The sequence below is a fragment of the Thunnus albacares genome, chromosome 6 (assembly GCF_914725855.1).
Source record: "Thunnus albacares chromosome 6, fThuAlb1.1, whole genome shotgun sequence".
Lineage (NCBI taxonomy): Eukaryota > Metazoa > Chordata > Actinopteri > Scombriformes > Scombridae > Thunnus > Thunnus albacares.
The window spans coordinates 635,098-660,385 of record NC_058111.1 but is presented as its reverse complement, the minus strand read 5'-3'; the positions used below and the strand labels follow the sequence as shown (position 1 = coordinate 660,385).

At 39.3% G+C, this 25,288-nt stretch overlaps 2 protein-coding genes across 2 annotated transcripts in view; both read left to right on the top strand.

The window, feature by feature from the left end:
* Positions 1 to 17,566, top strand: part of abcg1 (ATP-binding cassette, sub-family G (WHITE), member 1) — a 28,930-nt gene extending 11,364 nt beyond the window's left edge. The window contains exons 3-15 of the mRNA XM_044353853.1: positions 2,510 to 2,627; positions 4,960 to 5,092; positions 5,425 to 5,475; positions 5,561 to 5,706; positions 5,810 to 5,933; positions 7,980 to 8,094; positions 8,442 to 8,587; positions 10,332 to 10,430; positions 10,514 to 10,682; positions 13,564 to 13,664; positions 15,043 to 15,201; positions 15,291 to 15,409; positions 16,159 to 17,566. Coding sequence (XP_044209788.1) covers positions 2,510 to 2,627; positions 4,960 to 5,092; positions 5,425 to 5,475; positions 5,561 to 5,706; positions 5,810 to 5,933; positions 7,980 to 8,094; positions 8,442 to 8,587; positions 10,332 to 10,430; positions 10,514 to 10,682; positions 13,564 to 13,664; positions 15,043 to 15,201; positions 15,291 to 15,409; positions 16,159 to 16,387 — 1,709 coding nt within the window. The 3' untranslated portion in view covers positions 16,388 to 17,566. The remainder of the gene's footprint in view (positions 1 to 2,509; positions 2,628 to 4,959; positions 5,093 to 5,424; positions 5,476 to 5,560; positions 5,707 to 5,809; positions 5,934 to 7,979; positions 8,095 to 8,441; positions 8,588 to 10,331; positions 10,431 to 10,513; positions 10,683 to 13,563; positions 13,665 to 15,042; positions 15,202 to 15,290; positions 15,410 to 16,158) is intronic.
* A 4,640-nt stretch (positions 17,567 to 22,206) lies between these two features.
* On the top strand, positions 22,207 to 23,202 carry LOC122984158 (olfactory receptor 10A6-like). Its single transcript, XM_044354485.1, is given in 1 exon segment — positions 22,207 to 23,202. A coding segment is annotated over 1 exon segment (969 nt). The 5' UTR covers positions 22,207 to 22,233.
* Positions 23,203 to 25,288: the final 2,086 nt, after the last annotated feature.

The window sequence follows — 25,288 nt, the reverse complement described above, 5'->3', positions numbered from 1 at the left end:
TGCAGTACAGTGTTTATTACTGCAGTACAGTGTGTATTACTGCAGTACAGTATGTAATATTGCAGTACAGTGTGTATTACTGCAGTACAGTGTGTATTACTGCAGTACACTGTGTATTACTGCAGTACAGTGTGTAATACTGCAGTACAGTGTGTATTACTGCAGTATAGTGTGTACTGCAGTACAGTATGTAATATTGCAGTACAGTGTGTATTACTGCAGTACAGTGTGTATTACTGCAGTACAGTGTTTATTACTGCAGTACAGTGTGTATTACTGCAGTACAGTGTGTATTACTGCAGTGCAGTGTGTATTACTGCAGTACAGTGTGTATTACTGCAGTACAGTGTGTAATACTGCAGTACAGTGTGTATTACTGCAGTACAGTATGTAATATTGCAGTACAGTGTGTATTACTGCAGTACAGTGTTTATTACTGCAGTACAGTATGTAATATTGCAGTACAGTGTGTAGTACTGCAGTACAGTGTGTATTACTGCAGTGCAGTGTGTAGTACTGCAGTACAGTGTGTATTACTGCAGTACAGTATGTATTATTGCAGTGTAGTGTGTGTTACTGCAGTACGGTGTGTATTACTGCAGTACAGTGTGTAGTTCTGCAGTACAGTGTGTATTACTGCAGTACAGTATGTAATATTGCAGTACAGTGTGTATTACTGCAGTAGAGTGTGTATTACTGCAGTACAGTGTGTATTACTGCAGTACAGTGTGTATTACTGCAGTACAGTGTGTATTACTGCAGTACAGTATGTAATATTGCAGTACAGTGTGTATTACTGCAGTACACTGTGTATTACTGCAGTACAGTGTGTATTACTGCAGTACACTGTGTATTACTGCAGTACACTGTGTATTACTGCAGTACAGTGTGTATTACTGCAGTAGAGGTTACTGCTGGTCAGAGAGGATTAAATCAGGTTCGATCTGATGTAATCTGATAATCTTGTTGAGGAGCGTTCGGCCTCCATCAGCAGATAAACGCTGCAGCGGTTACTGCCAAGAATCTTCATCCTCCTCCTCTTTGGTTGTCATGGTAACCCCATTTCTCTAATTAATGTCATTAATGACCTACTGACATTTTCAGCAGTGCTTGATTGTTAAGTGTCACAGTTAATCTAAAATGACAGACAGACTGTTTGTTTTCCAGCTGTTTGACATGTTTGTTATTCTGTTTTATTGTGTTCATATTTAAACACCACGTCAAACAAACCACCACAACTTCCTTTTTCCACCTAAAAAACAAAGCTCGTCTCTGCCGATCACTCTGCTGCTGAAACTCTGATCCATGTTTCCATCACATCCAGAACTGACTCCTGCAACTGTATTCATTATGGCCTAAATAAAGTCCAGTACACCCAGAACTCTGCTGCTCACCTGCTCCCACAATGGATCCAGTTCAAAGTCCTTCTCCTCACTCACAAAGCCCTTCATAACCAGACCCCCTCTACCTCACCTGCTCCATAACCAGACCCCCTCTACCTCACCTGCTCCATAACCAGACCCCTCCTACCTCACCCCCCTGCTCCATAACCAGACCCCCTCTACCTCACCTGCTCCATAACCAGACCCCCTCCTACCTCATCTGCTCCATAACCAGACCCCCTCTACCTCACCTGCTCCATAACCAGACCCCCTCCTACCTCATCTGCTCCATAACCAGACCCCCTCTACCTCACCCCCCTGCTCCATAACCAGACCCCCTCCTACCTCACCTGCTCCATAACCAGACCCCCTCTACCTCACCCCCCTGCTCCATAACCAGACCCCCTCCTACCTCACCCCCCTGCTCCATAACCAGACCCCCTCCTACCTCACCCCCCTGCTCCATAACCAGACCCCCTCCCACCTCACCCCCCTGCTCCATAACCAGACCCCCTCCCACCTCACCCCCCTGCTCCACCACCACACTCCTTCCCACAGTCTCCACTCCTTTGATGCCAACCTCCTGTCTTCACCACTCAGGACCGAGCACCACACCTGGGGTGACAGAGCCTTCTCCATAGCTGCCCCCTCCCTCTGGAATTCTCACCCCAAAAACATCTGAGACTGAACCGATCTGTCCATGTTCAAATCACTGATCAAAACTCACCTCAGCACTGCTTTTCCTGTGTTGTTTTTCTATGATCATTTTTACTTATGTAAAGCGTCTTTGAGTACCCTGAAAAGCACTGTATAAATAAAATGTATTATATTTATATGGTGAAACAAACTGAATGTTGAGTTATTTTTTGGGTCTCTCAATGCGGCTAAATTACATTTGGAATACAGATGTACTAAAAGTGAGTTTTGTGGCTTCAGGTTTCATGATGTTGTTTAATAATCTGAGGCTAACAGTCAGACAGCAGGCGGGTGTTTCTGTGTGAATCTGAGCAGATTAATCTGCAGAAATCTGAGAGGAAAGCCTCCAAACTGGGCTGAAAGCTGAGGACAAAGCGCTGCTCTCGGTGTGTCTGGGAACCTGCAGACTGATTGTTTCTTTTGTATCTCAGGTTACAAGACTCTGCTCAAAGGGATCTCTGGGAAATTCACAAGCGGGGACCTCGTGGCCATCATGGGGCCCTCAGGAGCCGGAAAGTCCACCCTCATGAATATCCTGGCCGGGTACAGGTAAGTGTGACTGAAAAACCTGCCTGCTCACACTTGAATCACTGTTACTGTCTGAATAAAACACCTGAATCACTGTTACTGTGTGAATAAAATGCATAAATGAATGCATGAATGTGGCCAAATACATACAATCTGGAAAACATCCACTATAATACCCATCCCAAAATCAAAACATCCCAAGGAAGTAAATAAGTTCAGACCTGTTGTGTCCTTTGTGATGAAAAATTGAGAAGATTTTAAATATAAGGTTGTTTCCCTAATTGTTGGCAGACTAGACCCCTTGCAGTTTGCTTATCAAGCTGGTAAAGGTGTGCAGGATGCAAAACTCTTCATCCTCGACAGAGGGTATAAACACCTTCAGAAACCCTTATCTCATGTGAGACTTTTCTAATATATAGCACTTTTAAAAACAGAGTTTACAAAGTGCTTTGACAAAGAAAATACAGAACAATATAAAAGCAAAGACACATGTCAGAGAGCAATAACAAGTCCAACATTAAGAAGACAACAGTAGAAGACAATGAAAAACAATAAAGAGATGAAAAACAGATTAAAGGACGATAAAAAGACAACATCACATAGAAGCAAGTCTGTTTATTTGCTGATTTGTCTTTGGTTTTTAACAAGATGCAGCATATTTTTATTGAGCAACTTGCTTCTTATTTTAAATTAGTTGATCAGCTTTTAATGCTGCTTTTGGATTTTTTAGCGGACAGAGTCCAGCAGGTTTTAGTAAATGGACATGCAGTACTGTGTAAAAGTTTTAGGCACCCTAGATGTTTAGATTTTTATCTATTATGCAATACCATCAGGGAGGTGTCTGATCAGTCCCAAATTTATTCATGACATGACAATGATCCTGAGCATACAGCTAGAGTCATAAAGAACTATTTTCAGCAACAAGAAGAATGATGAGTCCTGCAACAGATGGTTTGGCCCCCACAGAGCCCTGATCTCAACATCATGGAGTCAATCTGGGATTAACATGAAGAAGCACCTGAGATGTTCTAAATAATAAATCCACAGAAGAAGATTCTTTCTCCAGGATGGTTACAACAACCTGCCTGCAAGTTACATGAAAAACTGTTAAAGTGAACTGAGGAGAACTGCTGCTGTTGTTTTAAAGGCAAAGCTGCTCACAGCAAATATTGATCAATATATTGATTTCATTTAAGTTTCTGCTGTTTACTCAACTTTGTAACAAGTTAATTGATAAATTAAAACAATTTATATTTTTTAATATTTTATATTCCTTAATGTGTCAAAAGCTAATGAACTAATCATTGATATTAGAAAAAATAGTGACATGGTGAGGACGTTCAAATTGTAGACACAAGTATGTAGGAACAATAGTCGACATCCAACTCAAGCTTGATGTGAACACAGAGTCAGTTGTTAAGTCAACAAACTCACTTAATGCGGAAGCATAACTCTTTTAATGTCTGTTACACTTATTTTATGGAATTTTTATCAATCATTCATTGAAAGTCTTTTTTTTCAGTTATTTGCTGGTTTACTGGGTTGTCTGTTAAGGTCTGTTCTAAGATAGTTGGAGTCCAGCAAGAGACTTGTGCTCCTTCTGGAAGAAACATGAGGCCCAGAGAGCAAAAGGAATTATCAGCCCATCACTGTAATGCTGTCAGGCCAGCGTTTAATGCAGGAGAACAAACCGCGGCTCTAAGTCCTTCATTCCTTCTGCTGTCAGGCTGCTAAATACCCACAGTAGTCATTTTAAATGACTGCCACATTCTTCTAAACTTAGGTGAACTATAATGCTTGTTTAATCCTTTTTTGCTTTTCACCCGGTTCCTTGTGTAAGCCTGCATATACAGACAACTGAGGATGCCAGAATGTGTCGGTTGCTTGTGTAACAAACACAGATCCCAGGCCCCAACACATATATACGTACATACATACATACGTACATACATACGTACATACACACACACATACGTACATACATACGTACATGTGTATGTACGTATGTATGTACGTGCGTACAGTCATTGCTTTATATACAGTTTATTATATTATATACGAGTACAAAGTAACATAATTACAATAGTTAAATGTAGATACGGACAATTCTGGCAATGAAAAATGTTCTCTTGTTGAGGTAAAGAGTTGAAAAAGGTATTTTGCATGGAGAGAGAATTTAGTTCTGTATGGATGTGGTTCTGGATGGTTCTGGTTCTGTTTGGCTCTTGTTCTGGATGGTTCTGGTTCTGTTTGGCTCTTGTTCTGGATGGTTCTGGTTCTGGATGGTTCTGGTTCTGTTTGGCTCTTGTTCTGGATGGTTCTGGTTCTGGATGGTTCTGGTTCTGTGTTACAGGGAGACGGGAATGAAGGGGGAGATCCTGATCAACAGTCAGCCCAGAGACCTGCGCTCCTTCAGGAAGGTTTCCTGTTACATCATGCAGGATGACATGCTGCTGCCTCACCTGACCGTGCAGGAAGCCATGATGGTACTCATTCACTCATTCACTCACTCACTCATTCATTCATTCAGTACAACTCAACCTGTAGAATTCTTGTATTTGATGATTTATGAAAAATTATTAAACAACAAACTAAACCTTAATAAAATACAGGATGAAATGTATTTTAGTTTCTCTATGTGATGTGTATATTTTGGTATATCAGCATCAGTTTTATGGTTTATCGCGCCAACATCAGTGTTCGCTTCTGCAACAGGCTCACCTGCACTTTATGTAGCATTATTTTCATATTATTTATTGGACAGCGAACAGGAAACATTATTGATCTGTTGTTGTTGTTGTTGTTGTTGTTTCTGCAGGTTTCGGCCAACCTGAAGCTGCAGGAGAAGGTGGAGGCTCGCAGGGAGATGGTGAGTGGACGACCCCTGACTAACTCCTGGTGTCACTGCTGTTGGAGGCTGAAGCAGCAGGTCTGGTGTGTCTGTGTGTGTTCAGGTCCAGGAGATCCTGATGGCTCTGGGTTTACTAGACTGTGCGAAAACCAGAACGTCTCACCTGTCGGGGGGTCAGAGGAAGAGACTCGCCATCGCTCTGGAGCTCGTCAACAACCCACCGGTCATGTTCTTCGACGAACCCACCAGGTCAGAAAACTCGTCACAGAGGTCGTCTGGAGACAGATCATAGCCTATAAGTGTTATTAGTGTTCAATCAATCAAAAACCAGTTAACTGTGTCTGTGTCTCAGTGGTTTGGACAGCTCGTCCTGTTTCCAGGTGGTGTCTCTGCTGAAGGCTCTGGCTCAGGGAGGACGCACCGTCATCTGCACCATCCACCAGCCCAGCGCCAAACTGTTCGAGCTCTTCGACAAGGTGATCAATTTGATATTATTCAGTGTGACTCACACTTCCTGAGGATCCTTATCTCTGACATCATCACCGATAAACCTCCATAAATCTGCTTAGAAACAGAGAAAAACGAGGCTGCAGAACCTGCCCATCATGTTTGAGTTTCCTTCAGTATCACAGTGATCAGTGATGGTTGTCTGAACATCATGTTACACTGCAGCTGCTAACAACTGATTCATACGACTTTAAATGGATTTAAATGTGAACAAATGTGATGTTAAAACGTGTCTGAAAGAGAAGAGCAGCAGCTACCTGCAGCCAGTGGTGGAAGAAATACTCAGATCCTTTACTGAGGTAAAAGTGGTAGTATAAAAATCTTCTACTTAAGTAAAAGTACAGAAGTATTAGCAGCCAAACTTACTTTAGTATTTAAGTATAAGTACTGGTTTTGCAGAGAATCGGGCTGTGACTGATACTGAATACTGATGAGTCAGTGCAAAAACAGCCTGTCATTGTTGCAGCTGCTGGAGGTGGAGCCGGTTTGAACTCTGAGAGTCAGAGTTAGGGTCAGGGTTAGGGTTAGGATCAGGGTTAGGGGGTTAGGGTCAGGGTTAGGGTCAGGGTTAGGGGGTTAGGGTCAGGGTTAGGGTTAGGGTTAGGATCAGGATCAGGGTTAGGGTCAGAGTTAGGGTTAGGATCAGGGGTAAGGTTAGGGTTAGGGTCAGGGTTAGGGTTAGGATCAGGGTTAGGGGGTTAGGGTCAGGGGGTTAGGGTCAGGGTTAGGGTCAGGGTTAGGGGTTAGGGTTAGGGTCAGGGTTAGGGTTAGGATCAGGGTTAGGGTCAGGGTTAGGGTTAGGATCAGGGTTAGGGTCAGGGTCAGGGTTAGGGTTAGGATCAGGGTTAGGGTTAGGGTCAGAGTTAGGGTTAGGATCAGGGTTAGGGTTGGGGTTAGGGTTAGGGTTAGGGTTATGGTTAGGGTTAGGGTTAGGGTTAGGGGGTTAGGGTCAGGGTTAGGGTCGGGGTTAGGGTTAGGGGGTTAGGGTCAGGGTTAGGGTTGGGGTTAGGGTTAGGGTTAGGGGGTTAGGGTCAGGGTTAGGGTTAGGGTCAGGGTTAGGGTTAGGGTTAGGGTTGGGGTTAGGGTTAGGGTTAGGGTCAGGGTTAGGGTCAGGGTTAGGGTTAGGGTTAGGGGGTTAGGGTTGGGGTTAGGGTTAGGGTTAGGGTTAGGGTTAGGGGGTTAGGGTCAGGGTTAGGGTTAGGGTCAGGGTTAGGGTTAGGGTCAGGGTTAGGGTTAGGGGGTTAGGGTTGGGGTTAGGGTTAGGGTTAGGGTCAGGGTTAGGGTCAGGGTTAGGGTTAGGGTTAGGGTCAGGGTTAGGGTCAGGGTTAGGGTTAGGGGGTTAGGGTTAGGGTCAGGGTTAGGGGGTTAGGGGGTTAGGGTCTGAGGGGTGTTGAGATGATAGATTGGGAAGGAAAGAAGAAAAACAAAGTTCTGCTACATACATTTTTTGTCAAATATTGGTGAGTTTTACATCTTTGGGCCTCAAACAGTTATTTATTTGAAACCATGTGAAGGAAAACGTCTCTTTGGTGGAACTGTGAACAACTCAGAAACATCTGAAACAAAGAGACACAAACACTGATTTACTGTAAAAAGCCAAGAAGTTTGAACCGCTGGTTTAATTTTCAAGTATATTTATAAACGTATGTTATTTTATGTAAAATCTTCTGAATCATCTGAAAAGTAACTAAAGCTGTCAAATAAATGTAGTGGAGTAGAAAGTATAAAGTAGCATCACATGGAAATACTCAAGTAAAGTACAAGTACCTCAAAGTTGTACTTCATTACAGTACCTGAGATACTTCCCACCACTGAGTGTATCCGACCAATCATGATCACAATCAATCATCAGTGATCACAACAGCACAGCTAATCAGCTTTATCTGTCTCTGACAGTCACATGATGCTACACTTTAAACCAATCAGCATGCAGCTCATCTGCATGTTTAGCAGCAGAGTGAAAAGAAGCTGCAGGTGAGCCAATCACAGAGCCTGAATGTGTTTGTGTGTTTCAGCTGTACGTGCTGAGTCAGGGTCAGTGTATCTACAGAGGAAAAGTCTCCAGCCTGGTTCCCTACCTGCGAGACCTCGGTCTCAACTGCCCCACCTACCACAACCCCGCCGACTTCGGTAAGTAAACGCTCAAAAACACGTTTGTTCTTCTTCCTTCAGCTGGATGTTTGTTCTCGTCTCTGCAGTTTTTCATTCATCTGCTGAAGGAGGAAAGTTTCTCTGAGCTCAGTGAAAACCAGATTTAAAGGGGCGGGTCTACGGGCAGGATGTGTGACATCACAACTAGTGCATGTGTGTGCGTGTTGTATTGACAGTTAAACTTTAACAGGACATTTATTGTGTCAGTAGAAGAAGATCGGTGAGTTTTGATCACAGCAGCATCTGGTGGACATCAGAGGAGCTGCAGCTCCATGTTTTATTGTGTTTCTGTAAAATGGTCACATGACTTCTGGTTTGCGTGTCAGTGATGGAGGTGGCATCGGGGGAGTACGGGGATCAGATGGTGCGTCTGGTGAGAGCCGTGCAGGACAGGAAGTGTGAGAAGGATTATCAGACAGAGCTGAACGGAGACACTAACCTCCACCCACTCCTGTGGCAGCGAGCTGAGGAGGTGAAAAAAACAAACACACACACGTCTGTTTGATTAATCGAACTACACAACTTTAATCAAGTACTTAAATACAGATTTGAAGTTCTTGGACTTTACTCGAGTATTTGTCCTACTTTAAACTTCTACTTCACAACATTTTAGAGGAAATATTTGACTTTTTACTCCTTTTATTGATCAGCTTCAGATTGTACTGGAGCTGCAACGTTAGTCGATCACTCTGCAAATATTTTGATCATCAATCAATCATTTCAGTCATTTTCCAGCTGAATAAGAGAGAAAAACTGCTGAAATATTTATCAGTTTAAGAAGTTTACACACTGAAACAAACCGGTCACATGTTCACACTCTCTTTCCTTTTCCTGGAATAATATTTCAACCTTAAATGCTAAAACTTTCTCTGCTTCCAGCTTCTTAAAAGTGAAGTTTTGCTGTTTTTCTTCAACATATTTTAGTCATATTTTGTAAATCTTTAAGTTTTGGATCGATAAAATGAGCAAACTGAAGAGAGCTCTAAGAAACTGAATATCAATCTTTAACATTTCATTGATTAACGAGGCAGAAACTGATGAGACTGTCACACATGATATATATACATATGATCAACACATCAAAATGAGCTTTTTATAAAAAGAACTTTATTAACAACGCAGTAATATACAAATACAATAACAATAACAATAACAATAGAGGGAGTATTGCAGAAAAAAAATCACAAAAACTATATAATAATAATAATAATACGTGTATTATTATTATTTATCACTTAACTTGGTACAAAGCTGTGTGACTTCATTCGTTCACCTGTCTCTCTCTCTACCTGTCTCTCTCTCCACCTGTCTGTCTCTCTCTCCACCTGTCTGTCTTTCTCTACCTGTCTCTCTCCACCTGTCTGTCTCTCTCTCCACCTGTCTGTCTCTCTCCACCTGTCTCTCTCTCCACCTGTCTGTCTCTCTCTCCACCTGTCTGTCTCTCTCTACCTGTCTCTCCCTCCACCTGTCTGTCTCTCTCCACCTGTCTGTCTGTCTCTCCACCTGTCTGTCTGTCTCTCCACCTGTCTCTCTCTCCACCTGTCTCTCTCTCCACCTGTCTGTCTCTCTCCACCTGTCTCTCTCTCCACCTGTCTGTCTGTCTCTCCACCTGTCTGTCTCTCTCTCCACCTGTCTCTCTCTCCACCTGTCTGTCTCTCTCCACCTGTCTCTCTCTCCACCTGTCTGTCTGTCTCTCCACCTGTCTGCCTCTCTCTCCACCTGTCTGTCTCTCCACCTGTCTGTCTCTCTCTCCACCTGTCTGTCTCTCCACCTGTCTGTCTCTCTCCACCTGTCTGTCTCTCTCTCCACCTGTCTGTCTCTCTCCACCTGTCTGTCTCTCTCTCCACCTGTCTGTCTCTCTCTCCACCTGTCTGTCTGTCTCTCCACCTGTCTCTCTCTCCACCTGTCTGTCTGTCTCTCTACCTGTCTGTCTGTCTGTCTCTCCACCTGTCTCTCTCTCCACCTGTCTGTCTGTCTCTCTACCTGTCTGTCTCTCTACCTGTCTGTCTGTCTGTCTCTCCACCTGTCTGTCTCTCTCTCCACCTGTCTGTCTCTCTCTCCACCTGTCTGTCTGTCTCTCCACCTGTCTGTCTCTCTCTCCACCTGTCCGTCTCTCTCCACCTGTCTCTCTCTCCACCTGTCTGTCTCTCTCTCCACCTGTCTGTCTGTCTCTCCACCTGTCTGTCTGTCTCTCCACCTGTCTGTCTGCCTGTCAGGAGTCGTCCTCTGAGGGTTGCCACAGTTTCTCAGCCAGCTGTATGACTCAGTTCTGCATCCTGTTCAGAAGAACGTTCCTCAGCATCCTCAGAGACTCGGTGAGACGCAGCGACACCTGGTGGACTCCTTCAGTCACTGCAGGCCGTTCGCTCACTGTCCCCTGTTCTGATTGGTCCACCAGGTGCTGACTCATCTGAGAATCTCCTCTCACATCGGGATCGGCGTTCTGATTGGTCTGCTGTACCTGGGTATCGGGAACGAGGCCAAGAAGGTTCTCAGTAACTCTGGGTTCCTCTTCTTCTCCATGTTGTTCCTCATGTTCGCCGCTCTGATGCCCACCGTGCTCACCTGTGAGTCTGCTGCTCGTCACACCTGCAGCTTTATTAATATATTTATCTATACACCTGTAGCTTTATTAATATATTTATCTATACACCTGCAGCTTTATTAATATATTTATCTATACACCTGCAGCTTTATTAATATATTTATCTATATGCCTGTAGCTTTATTAATATATTTATCTATAAATCTATAGCTTTATTAATATATTTATCTATACATCTATAGCTTTATTAATATATTTATCTATACATCTGTAGCTTTATTAATATATTTATCTATACATCTATAGCTTTATTAATATATTTATCTATACATCTGTAGCTTTATTAATATATTTATCTATACACCTGTATTTTTATTAATATATTTATCTATACACCTGTAGCTTTATTAATATATTTATCTATACACCTGTAGCTTTATTAATATATTTATCTATAAATCTATAGCTTTATTAATATATTTATCTATACATCTATAGCTTTATTAATATATTTATCTATACATCTGTAGCTTTATTAATATATTTATCTATACACCTGTATTTTTATTAATATATTTATCTATACACCTGTAGCTTTATTAATATATTTATCTATACACCTGTAGCTTTATTAATATATTTATCTATACATCTATAGCTTTATTAATATATTTATCTATACATCTGTAGCTTTATTAATATATTTATCTATACATCTATAGCTTTATTAATATATTTATCTATACATCTGTAGCTTTATTAATATATTTATCTATACACCTGTATTTTTATTAATATATTTATCTATACACCTGTAGCTTTATTAATATATTTATCTATACACCTGTAGCTTTATTAATATATTTATCTATACACCTGTAGCTTTATTAATATATTTATTTATACACCTGTAGCTTTATTAATATATTTATCTATAAATCTATAGCTTTATTAATATATTTATCTATACACCTGTAGCTTTATTAATATATTTATCTATACACCTGTAGCTTTATTAATATATTTATTTATACACCTGTAGCTTTATTAATATATTTATCTATAAATCTATAGCTTTATTAATATATTTATCTATACACCTGTAGCTTTATTAATATATTTATCTATACACCTGTAGCTTTATTAATATATTTATCTATACACCTGCAGCTTTATTAATATATTTATCTATACACCTGTAGCTTTATTAATATATTTATCTATACACCGGTAGCTTTATTAATATATTTATCTATACACCTGCAGCTTTATTAATATATTTATCTATACACCTGTAGCTTTATTAATATATTTATCTATACACCTGTAGCTTTATTAATATATTTATTTATACACCTGTAGCTTTATTAATATATTTATCTATAAATCTATAGCTTTATTAATATATTTATCTATACACCTGTAGCTTTATTAATATATTTATCTATACACCTGTAGCTTTATTAATATATTTATCTATATGTCTGTAGCTTTATTAATATATTTATCTATACACCTGCAGCTTTATTAATATATTTATCTATACACCTGTAGCTTTATTAATATTTTTATCTATACACCTGTAGCTTTATTAATATATTTATTTATACACCTGTAGCTTTATTAATATATTTATCTATAAATCTATAGCTTTATTAATATATTTATCTATACACCTGTAGCTTTATTAATATATTTATCTATACACCTGTAGCTTTATTAATATATTTATCTATATGTCTGTAGCTTTATTAATATATTTATCTATACACCTGTAGCTTTATTAATATATTTATCTATACATCTATAGCTTTATTAATATATTTATCTATACACCTGTAGCTTTATTAATATATTTATCTATACACCTGTAGCTTTATTAATATATTTGTCTATACACCTGCAGCTTTATTAATATATTTATCTATACACCTGCAGCTTTATTAATATATTTATCTATACACCTGTAGCTTTATTAATATATTTATCTATATGTCTGTAGCTTTATTAATATATTTATCTATACACCTGCAGCTTTATTAATATATTTATCTATACACCTGCAGCTTTATTAATATATTTATCTATATGTCTGTAGCTTTATTAATATATTTATCTATACACCTGCAGCTTTATTAATATTCTGGTCTACATTGTATACAATTTGGCTTTAGAGCAAATCATTCCACTGAACTGCTACCTTGCACTTAATAGAGCAAATTAAATCAAGACTTGACAAAGGAGGAGTAGTCGGTGCTGTATTTTTAGATCTGCGTAAAGCATTCAACACAGTCAATCATGATGTTTTAATATCAAAACTCTCTAAATGTAACTTCTCATCTGGAGCACTGGTATGGATGTCTTCATATTTATCTAATAGGAGACAAAGTGTTAAAGTTGGTGACACACTGTCCAGTAACATGAAGTGCACAATGGTGTTCCACAAGGGTCAGTGTTAGGTCCCCTATTATTCAGCCGATATATTAATGATCTCCCTCAACAGTGTCATGATGCAGAACTACAAATGTATGCAGATGACACCGGTTTGTACACACATGCAAAAACAGCTGAGTTAGCTGCTGCTAAGCTAACAATTGCATTGGAAAGGATCACACATTGGCTTGATCAATCATGTCTGAGTCTAAATGTAAACAAGACAAAAGGTATGTTTTTCTCTAAGACTATGGTACAACCTCATAACGCTGATATTCTCATCAAAGGTGAAAAGACTGACACAGTTACTGATTTTAAATATCTTGGTGTGACACTGGATCCAAATTTGAACTTTAAGAAACATGTTGAAAAACAGTTAAAACCATATATTATTATTATTATTATTAATAATAATAATAATAATAATATATTGTTTATTGATCCATATGTTGACTGTGTTTGTGCTGCAGTTCCTCTGGAGATGGGAGTTTTTCTGAGGGAACACCTGAACTACTGGTACAGTCTGAAGGCTTATTACCTGGCCAAGACCATGGCCGATGTCCCCTTCCAGGTAACATCAGAGTGCTGCAGACGGATCACATGATCAGACGGATCACATGATCACATGATAACATGTTGCTGTAGAAACTGTTTAGTGTTAATTAGATATTCAGAGGTCAGAGGTTGTGTTTGTCAAACATGATGAGGAAATTACGACGTGTTCTCTGACAGCTGCTGTTTGAAATATTAAACATTTAATTATATATATATATATATATATATATATATATATATATATATATATATATATTTATATATTTTTTTTTCTGCACTTTTATTTAAAATATAGAAAACAGAAATGCAGGAAACAGCTATATTTTTAAAGTAAAGTATTTGTGTTTAGAGGTAAATAAAAAGCAAATTAATACACAACTTAAATCTTCTAATGACATTTACTAATATACCATTTTGCTGTATCATCATGCTGTAAAGAAACTATGTTTATTTATTTATCTGCACAATAAAAATGTATTTTATTTATAAAAGATTTAAACACTCTATAATGAGAAAATCACATCCTGTCATAGAAACATCCTGAGGATGAAATCTGCATATCTGAATGAATCATATATAATAATATGTGAATGTATAGAGGAGACTGTCCGGGCTGCAAGGATATAAGACCCATGTTTATGGGACATTCTGAGTCTTAATGATGTCAAAGCATGTACTGATTTCCATTGATTTGATCACTCTGATTGTTCTGTATCAGCTAGCAAGGATCAATATGTTTAGTGACGTCATTCTGATTATTATCGAGTTGTGATGTCACAGAGTTTTTTTGGACGTAGTGTAAAAACTTTCAGAGATGATTCTGAACAAACATCTGAAGATATTCAGGAGTCTGATATGTTTACAGTGTTTGTTCAGATTAAAGGAACACGAAGGGTTAAAAACATCTGAAACAAACATCTGTAACTTCATGACTTCAGTGTTGAAACTTTTTCCTCTACATGTGTTTGTTTACTTTGAATTCATGTATATCTGAGTGTATGAAGGTAAAACTGTATTTATGTGAACATGTGTCTTTGTGTACATATGAAATCTTTAAGAAACAACCGAATATGCTAAAATGTAGTTTGACATACAAAACTACATACTGATTATTTGAAGTATTTTCTGTCAGTTATAGAATTGTTAAGAGTCTAATTCACTAAGATTTTTTGCAAATGAACAAATATGAACCCAAATATAATGAATCAGCACTTAACAACTAAACCAATTTAACACTTTTTCAGTTTTTTTTTGTAATTCGTACCAAACTGTCCTAGAAATCAACCGTTAAATACCTGCAAACTACTCCTAGAATTTCCAGGAAAATAGTATAAAGTGAAAGGAGCTGTAAAATAAAGCGTTACCAGTAAACGTACTGCATGTGCTGTGTACAGGTAGTATTCCCGCTGGTGTACTGCAGTATCGTGTACTGGATGACGGCTCAGCCGCCGGACGCCGCTCGCTTCTTCCTCTTCCTGTCTCTGGGTGTCCTGACGTCTCTGGTGGCTCAGAGTCTGGGTCTGCTGATCGGCGCCGCCTCCACCTCTCTGCAGGTCAGGCAGGAAGCTCCTTCAGGCTGAGTGACCTCACTTCCTGTCGCTGCCGGATTCTTCGCTCACTCAAGTGTGTTTATTTCCTGCAGGTGGCGACGTTTGTGGGTCCGGTCACAGCGATCCCGGTTCTGCTGTTCTCCGGGTTCTTCGTCAGCTTCGACACCATCCCCTGGTACCTGCAGTGGATGTCCTACATCTCCTACGTCAGGTGGGGGCGCTGTTTGATGAAATAATGACGTCACGGAAGACGTTGTTTTTGTTTGTTAGCGTGAAACTGAATCTCTCACTTTTTACCTTAAAATATCGACCGTTTACCCAGTGATAATGATGTCAGTTCAAAAGATAATTAAAGGGGACGTATTATGCTTTTCCTTATTTTCAGACATATATATAATGTCACAATGTCAGATGTTCATGTTAAAAGTGGCTGACGTGTCAAATAACAAGGTAAACGTATGTAGCAGTCATCCTCATGCTGCTCTGAACGCTCGGTTTGCAGCGTTTTTTTCTACTTTCAGCCCGATCTGACGTCAGTTTGTGACGGATTTCTTTATATGGACATCTGCTGATGAAATTAGGATTAGACTAGTGTGGTGTAGTATTTGGTATCCTGAAGAAAGAGCTACTGTAGGGCTGCAGCCCCACCTAGTGGAAAAGTCACGCCATAAATGTCCATGTGCAGTACATGCAGTGTCCGCGTTTACGAATTACAGGCATAATATTATAAGCCGAAAAAACCGTGCCGCTACTTTTTATACTTTAATTTAATTTGACTGTTTTTATATCTTTTCTAACACAAAGTTATTACTACTTCTGTTCTTTTTTATATTTATATTTAGACTTTGATGTGAAGTTTGTCACTGGTTCAGGGCTGCCAAGCAAATTTAGTTGTGCAGGAAATGTGCGATGACAGTAAAGGCTTTCTATTGTATTCTAAAAGTACTTCCCGTGTTTCAGATATGGCTTCGAGGGCGTCATCCTGTCCATCTACGGTCTGGACCGAGAGGATCTTCACTGCGACCAACACGACACCTGCCACTTCCAGAAGTCAGACGCCATCCTGAAGGAACTGGACATGCTGGACGCCAAACTCTACCTGGACTTCATCGTCCTCGCCATATTCTTCTTCTCTCTGCGGCTCATCGCGTACTTTGTCCTCCGGTACAAGATCAGTGCTGAGAGGTAGACCAGGACCAGGACCAGGAGGAGATCTGAGAGGCTTTTAGGCCAAAGTTAGCGTGTAGCCGTGTAGTTTGTCTACATGTGAACGCATGAATCTACTTTGGCTCGCTGTTTGAGGAGATCAGCAGTTCAGTTTAGATTTGAGGCGGCGAGGACTCGTCCGGTCCTGCGGGGACAGGAGCTGGTCTCCTGGTTCCTGCCGGTTTAATAACTGTCTGACAGCAGCTGCAGAACACGTGATTCACACCGACTGAACATACATGAGAATCCAGTCAGGACGAGTGGGCGGACTCCGTTTATTCAAATCTGGATCAGGTTTTAAAGAGCCTGAGACCAGATTAAAAGGACTAGTGTGTAGGATTCAGTTTCATCCGGCAGTGAGGTAAGAGGCCCTCTCTAGAACCAGTGTTTGGTTTGTCCGTTCTGGGCTACCGTAGAAACATGGCGGCTCCGTGGAGGAGGACCCGCTCCCTCTGTAGATATAAAGGCTCATTCTAAGGTAACGAAAACACAACAGTTCTTATTTTCAGGTGATTATACGCTAATTAAAGCATACTTATGAATATGTTATTCCATGTCTGCCGAGTCTGTTCTGCTACATGCCGCTAAATTTTACACACTGTACCTTTAAGTTGCTTTAGCTCGTTGTTGAGGTCAAAGGTGAAATCAAACACGGTGTATCTCTGACTGTTTATGAATAAAGTCAAAATGAATTCTTTCCTCAATAAAGACTTTAACTCCCCAAAAAACTGAGAGATTTCATTAACAGCACTGAGGATAAATCAGAACATGAACTTCTGTCAGGTAAAAACTCCAAAGTTTCGCCAAGTTTCTTGGTTGTTTTTGTTCCCTGAATTTAAAATTAAAAGTATAAAGTGTCTCCTCTCTTTGTGTGTCGCTGCAGAAACTCTTGCTGGTCTCACGCAGAAATAAAGAACCTGGCAGAGGTTTGGTGATGTAGTGACTCGCAGGGCTGGTTGGTGAAAAGCTGCTAACCGCTAGCTCGCTAGTCCCTCTCTATCTATTTTCTCTCTGCTGTTCTGTTTACTTCCCTCTGACATTGGTTTGGTTACTAACAGGAAAATAAGTTCAGTTTATTAAAAGTCATTACTAGTTTATTATCATGGCCTTCTGTCTCCTAACTGTGTAAACTAAACAGGTTTTACTCCCACAGAGGAGCTTTAATAAAACTGGATGTTAGCAATACAGCTAATAAGCTATGATAGCTTCTCCATCAAAGGTTGGCTCTGTCAGGACGACTTGTTGTTGGACAACAGCAACGATTAATGGGTCAAAATTCACCAAAGTTAAACTTGCAGCAATTCAATTAAAACAAACTGGATTTGCTACAAAACTGTGTCATTTCAGTTTTTTTTGGTACATTTTGTTTTAATGGTTTTTCTGTTTTTCACTGGCGGAAATTAGCATTAGCAGTACCATGCTAACCACGCTAATAGCTAGCATCAGCTCAACCCTTTCGTTCAAATACGGTCACTTCTGGCTCCAAAAATCTAAGATGGTGACAGTCAAACTGCTGAACTTGAGGCTTCAAAACGGCGGTTCAAACCAACAGGTGACGTCATGGTGACGACGTCCATGTCAGGTTGAGTAGCAGGAATCGACGCAATTGCAGAGACCAGCATGCAGAGATTGCAGGGTAGACGAAAACCTTTAATCTTGAGGTGGTTAAGACAGGACAGCGCAAAACAGAACCGCACAGAACAAGCTAAAGAAAACAAATGATCCAACAAAGACTCAACTCAAACCAGACCTTAAATACAGACTAAACTAATCAGGGAATGGGGAACAGGTGATGAGACACAAGGGCAGGCTGGGAGTGATTGGCTGAGGAAACAGCAACAAAACCAAAACACAAAAAACACAAAACTCTAAATACAACCCACACCAACCCGTCCAAGAACCACCATGAACCCAAACCCAAGAACACAACACGCCAGGCCAAACAACAAACGGCGGTTCAAACCCACCACCCAAATACATCAAGAAAACCCACATGACCAGAAGGACTAAACAGAAACCAGGAAACCCCAAAGAACACAAAAACCACAAAAAGACCAAAAAACACACAAAGTCCAGGCAGGGTGTGACAGTCCATATTTTTTACAGTCTACGGATGTGACCTGACAGGACAGGTACAAACAGTAAATAGACAAACATATATTCATTTTATTTTTAGGTTTTGTGTATCTGCAGTAACTTACTGTGTTTAAAAAGAAGCTTTGAAGAGTTTTAAGAACACGGCAGGTTTAACACATTTGCTTTACAGATGTCTCGTATTGAAACGCAGCCTTGCCGTGACAGCACCACAACACACACAGGTCTTTTAAATGACTGTGTTTCCACACATCAAGTTTGTTTCACTGACATTAAATATTATCTCACAGATTCCTCTTAAAGTCTTTACAGCCTCTGTCCTCAGAGCCTCCATTTATGACTATTTTGGTCTGAACAACCTGAAAATCATCAGGAAACATGAAACACTTTGGTATCATGTGGCTGATGATGATGATGATGATGATGATGATGATGATGATGATGATGATGATGATGTGTGTCATACATTCAGGTGTGCGGAGAATCATATTCAATGTTATGTTTTGATGCTGCAAAAATTTAAACTTTTAACAGCATCAGAAAACATTAAGAACATAATTTCTGCTGTTAGTCTCTGCATTAATACAGACACAGAAATGATGACGAACATCAGATCTGTGTGGGGCGATGATGAGGAGACTGTAACCTTCCTCATATCAATACATGAAACTAACAGAAACGTCATATTTCCATCATGTTTTCCATCGTTGAAGCTTTGACTGTCTCTTTGTTAATGACGTCGTCTCGCTGTGTCTTCTTCTTCTGCGACGGTTTAACGGCACCGACCAGAGAATTAGTTTATCTGCTGATATTCACACAACAAAGAAGCTTTAATTCATGTTTTCTTTCAATAATTTTCTGGAAATTTGTTTAAATTTGAGCAACAATTGGGTAAAACTTGACTGTTTACTCACCTGCTCTGTTTTGGTTTCATGTAGTTTCAACAAACTTACAGAGTGACTGAAACTCTGTCGTTCTGTTCAGAGGCCGACAGCTTCCTTTAACCCTTTCATGCATGAATTATGATAACCTCAGTCAGTGTTTTTATTCCTCTTTAGACATGAAAAAAAATATTTGAACCTCATTTTTGTTTAAACACGCATTTTTCAAGGAGTTTGTCTAACTTAGTGGACAGATGATTAATCGTCATTTTCTCCCAACATAAAATCAATACTTGGAAATTTTAACAGTTAGTTGTTACTTGATGTTACAAAATTTTATTTACCTGCAAGGGTCTGTTACTATAGAAGGACTGGCGAGATATTCCTGAGCTGTTGAGCATTTCCGGCCCACAGGCGGCCATCTTGGTTTTGAGCTTTTAAAGGTCTATGGTTTTGAGAAATTTGTGTTGCGCTTACAAAGGCCAGCCAATGGATGGCAGCGTATGTGATGTGACACACTAGAGTCCACTGTGTTGGCTGATGTGCAACTATACCATTAAAACCCCATGCATATATAAGAAAACAGCTTTTGAACAGCTGTCCGCTGTAGTGACCGCTTTGCATGAAAGGGTTAAACTCTGCACATGTATGTTGTGTTTTTCACTCCATATGTTTGGATGAAGACAGTCATTTATAAAAGCTCATTATTTATTCAGTGTTTCTGTTTGGAGTGGCCTGTTAAAGACTTGTGAAGGTTTAAATTACTGAGCTGATGAAATTACATTATATCCATTAAACCATTGAACTGTGCAGTAAATGTACAGAAAAAAACAAAACCAGGAGCTAAAGGAGGCTAAAAAGAATGATTTGATCATTATTAATATGAAAACTCATCAATAAAAACTTTGTCTCAAACTATTCTCAGATGGAGCTGATGTAAACCGCTCAGAGGCTGCTGGAGGAAGTTACATCACTGCAGCTCGTTAATGAAGTCCCTCAGGTCAAAGGTCATTTCATCATGTCAACATGTTTGTCCCAGAGGCAGCTTCACAGTAGCCACAGTTTCCACTAATTCCCTTTGAAGCAAATTACACAGTCGGAGCTGTGAACCAGTGAGACCAATCAGCCTGGGAAGACCTCAGCACTGGTTTCACTGGTCCACACACACACACACACACACACACACACACACATTGGAGCGCTTTATTAGATGCCAAAGGCTCAATATTAATTGAGAAAGACTGTGTTTTAAGAAATATGATCTCATATACTTACATATTCTTGAAAATATGAAATTAAATGAGCAACTTCACATTTACAGTGACGGCTATAAAACGCCTTTTCTTCACAGAGATGGTGGCGTTTGGATTCAGGTTGCGGCAGATGGACTGACGGCAAACGGGCCAAAACAGCGGTCAAATGCTCCAAGTTACCCACAATACAACACTCTTCCTTAACCTATCGCTATCAAAAACTGATGAAAAAGACTTTATATCTCAGAATCTTCTCTCATTCACAATGTTTATGAGGCTTTACAGCCAGAAGATGCAAACTGTCAAATTGTTTATTTGAATAGTTTTTCAAGTCCTGAAGAGGTTAAACTCTCAGGTATTTTATAACAGAAGAGAGTTTACAGACCACATACCACAAGGGAGAAAATTTAATCCTGGAGAATGCATTAAACAATTGGTATGAGATAGTTAGAAAATATAAATTAGAAGGAGACAGTAAACTTTTAGTTTGACCTTCTCAAACATCCCAGTTTAGTCCCGGACAAACTGACTTCACATTCACAAGGTGGAGAGATAAGGAGATTACAGCCATGTGTACACTCCTAGAGGGATTTAGGTCAGGGGTGTCAGCATATGATTTGTAGGTCTTGATAAGACGAATAATTGAGTTTTGGTTTGATCTCTCTACAACATTCCTACAGGCCATGGCGGCCATTTTAGTTACATAGGCGGCGCTAGAGAGCACATTTTGGCACTTTAGGGGTTCATTTTGACATTTTATCAAATTTTTCACCAGACCTGATGTGCGTGCCAAATTCGGTCAGTTTTTGAACATGTTTAGGGGGTCAAATTTAGGGTTTAAGTCCCGTAATAATAATGAAAGAATGAAAGAAAGAAACAAACAAACAAACACACGAAAAACAATAGAGTAAGGGTTAGAGTGAGGACAACTGTAATTGTAAATCAAAGGGTTAGGGTAATACAGTAGTCCTCATCTCTGCCTTTTGGGCTCAGTCCCTAATAAAATATGGGAATGTTAGGCATCAGTGGTGTAAAGTGTGTGTGGATACGTGAAAGTAAGGAACATAACTCCATGAACAGCAGCCTTTTTCTATCTTTAGGCTGCTTCCTGACTGAACTCCAGCTCTCCTGGAAGAGAGACAACAGGATTGTAACTGGAGAGAACTACAGGAAGGAAAATAGCGAGAAAGAGAAAATGCCATCACACTACTTTCAGTCAGATCTGCATGAAAGCAATAAATGAAATAATTTTTGACTGTTGAGACTGATGATGATGATGATGATGATGAAGGCGACGGGTGGTTGTTGTCTGTTGGGATTCACCTGAAAAATGTATAAAGCAGCCGACAGGTGACTGCAGCAGTCTGGATGATGTGAGCAGATTTCTGTTAGTTTGAAGGAGCAGATGGTTTTGTCAGACTTAAAACTAAATCTTTTTGAAATACATTTTGAAATGAAAGTCCAGGTAAGCAAAAATGGCTCGAAAAATACTCTTTTTCAAAATGATGCCTTTTTTAAATAAAACTAATGATTTATTTTTGGGGTAGTAGATGATACAAGGTTTTTAAGTATTTGCACTTGTTTTGTCACTTTAAACAAGAATGATGTTAAATTCAACTTCATCAACTTTATCTTATTTTATCCTCGGAGCTTATTTAAACATTGGAAATTTGAAATCTTTTTATTTCATGATAACTGCGATGTAATACCTTGTTATTATTGGTATGAATATGTCCCTCATTGTGATTATCTGTATGAACAGAAGCTTACATGAACCTATGTACCTTTTTCTGTGCAGCTTGTTTGTAAATGAACTGTATGGTAGTACAGGGTTGTTTCCATTCCTTCTGGTTCAGATCCTCTCTGACATTCACACTGTTTCTGCTTCTTTTTGCTTCCTGCAGATTTTCTGTATTTACACATATGCAAACACAGAATTTTGTAACTTAGCCATCATGTCTTATGACAGATACCTCGCTATCTGTTTTCCTCTGCAATATAACACACGGATGACATGTAACCATGTTCCTATCTTTATTATTCTAATATGGTTGTATTCTTTTGTGAAATTTCTAATCACTTTATCCTTAAACATCAATTTGCCACTTTGTGGAAACATCATAAACAGTTTGTATTGTCACAACTACCTAGTTGTTAAACTGGCATGTTCTGACACCAAAGTGAATAACATTTATGGGCTCTTTGGTGTTGTTCTCTCCATCTTAGTCCCTCTGCTTCCAATCATTTACTCTTACATGAAAATCCTCAATGTGTGTTTTTCTGGTTCTAAACAGATGAGACAGAAAGCCGTCAGAACCTGCACACCTCACCTTGTGTCTCTGTTGAATTTTTCTTTTGGCTGCAGCTTTGAAATCCTGCAGAGTAGGTTTGATATGAGCAGTGTGCCCAGTGTGTTTAAAATCATTCTGTCGCTGTATTTTCTGATCATACAACCACTTCTGAATCCTATCATGTATGGACTGCAAATGTCAAAAATACGAAAAATGTATCAACATCTGTTCTGTTATAAAATGTTGTCAGGTCAGGCAGATCCTGTGCAGGTTCAATGAGAAACTGTTTATTATTATTTATATCTTGCTGTGAATTGCTGATTAAAAAGATGCAACTGACCAATTAAATCTGACTCTGTATGTCACTGATTAATTTTGAACTGAAATAATGTTCAAACAAAGCATTTAAAATATAGTCATGATTTAATATAAGATATACATACACATGCATCCCAAAAGTCCCGGCAGACACTGATCTAAGGATTGAGTGGTAAAAGTACAGACGTGGCCAAAAATATTGGTTCCCTTCCATCTTCTTTTAAAAAAACTAAATTTTCTCTGTATTAAGTTGAAACTGACAGAAGTATGTGGGATCCATCATTCTTTAATTCACATTGAATATAACTGAAACTTTGCTTTTGATTCACAACTTAACATATTAATTAATACAATAAAACAAATGAAAATGGCCAAAAATATTGCACCTTTTTTAAAACAAGACATCCAAAAAATACTTTTCAGCCCTGCTTACACAAGGAAATTTGTTCATTGAAGAGATTCTGTTGTAAAGCAGAATGGAAATTCAAGGCCACACAATTAACTGTCCACCTTGACAGTGTAAAAATCTTAATGAAAAACTCAATTCAGCAATTAAAAATGCTCAAGCAAATTATTTCACTGCAATCACTGAGAAAAACCAGCATAACACCAGGCTGCCTTTTGATATTATTAGCCACATTACAGATGCCCCTCCTAATGTGAGTAGTTTTTATCTTTTTTCCAACCAAGTTATCACAATACGAAGTCAAATTACCCCACTGTCTCTTTTAATACCTGAGCCTCCTAGTCATTTGTCATGCTCTGAAATTTATTTGATTCTCAGATGATCATGTAGACAAGACCGTTACCAATATGAAGCCCACATCCTGTCCTCTTGAACTCCTTCCCACCTGTTTCCTTAAAGAAGTCCTGCAGCTACTTTATCATTTTATGTCTGTCATAATCAATTCTTCTCTCACATCTGGCACCGTCTCCAATCATTTTAGGTCCGCAGTTCAATCACTGCTTAAAAGACCCTCACTAGAGCCAAATATCCTGAACAACTTTCGTCCCATCTCCAAACTTCCATCCCTGGCCAAGGTCCTAGAAAAGATAGTTGCAGAGCAGGTAATTTCATTTATGACCAGAAATAGTCTCTGAAACATTTCGGTCAGGTTTTCAGTGGGCTAAGGCACAAAAACTGCACTCCTCAAAGTGCTCAATGATCTTCTTTTAGCAGCTGACTCTGGCCACTCATCTATTTTAATCCTTTTAGATCTCACTGCAACCTTTGATACCGTAGATCATTCAATTTAATTGAGTGTCTAAAAAAGTGGGTTGGTATCTCTGGCACTGTGTTAGACTGGTTTTGCTTCTATCGCCAAAATGAGACTTTTAGTATTGCTATTGGTGATTGCAGATCACTAAAACCTCTGTTTTGTGGAGTACCTCAGGGGTCAGTCCTTGGCCCCCTGCTTTTATACATTTACATCCAGGACAGATAATCCAGATACAATATTAGTTTCCACTTTTACGCAGATGACACACAGCTTTATTTCTCCTTCAAACCCATCAGTCACAATCAATTAATCACTCTCCAGTCAAGCCTAAATGAAGTTCAAACCTGGCTGTCAAATAATTCCCTTCAACTGAATACAAACAAATCTGAGGTCATTATCATAGGCCCAGACACCACTTTTGATAATAATCTTAACTTTAATCAGCATGTTAAAATAATTACCCAGTTACACAGAATCTCTTTCTGTCTCCTAAGTACCTGGACATTGTCATCCATGCACTCATCAAATCCCATTTAGACTACTGCAACTCACTCTACTCATACACAACCTTTCCAGGCTTCAGTTAATTGAAAATGCTGCTGCCAGACTCCTTACTAATTCTAACAAAAGAGTACATATAACCCCAATTTTAGCTTAATTACACTTGCTACCTGAGCACTTTAGAATCGATTTTTAAGATTTTAATTATCACTTTTAAGGCACCGATGGGACTGGCCCCTGAGTACATTAATGAATGTTTAATCCCATATGAGCCTAAGTGTAGCCTGAGATCCTCTGGTGGGTCCCTTCTAGAGATTCAAGATTGA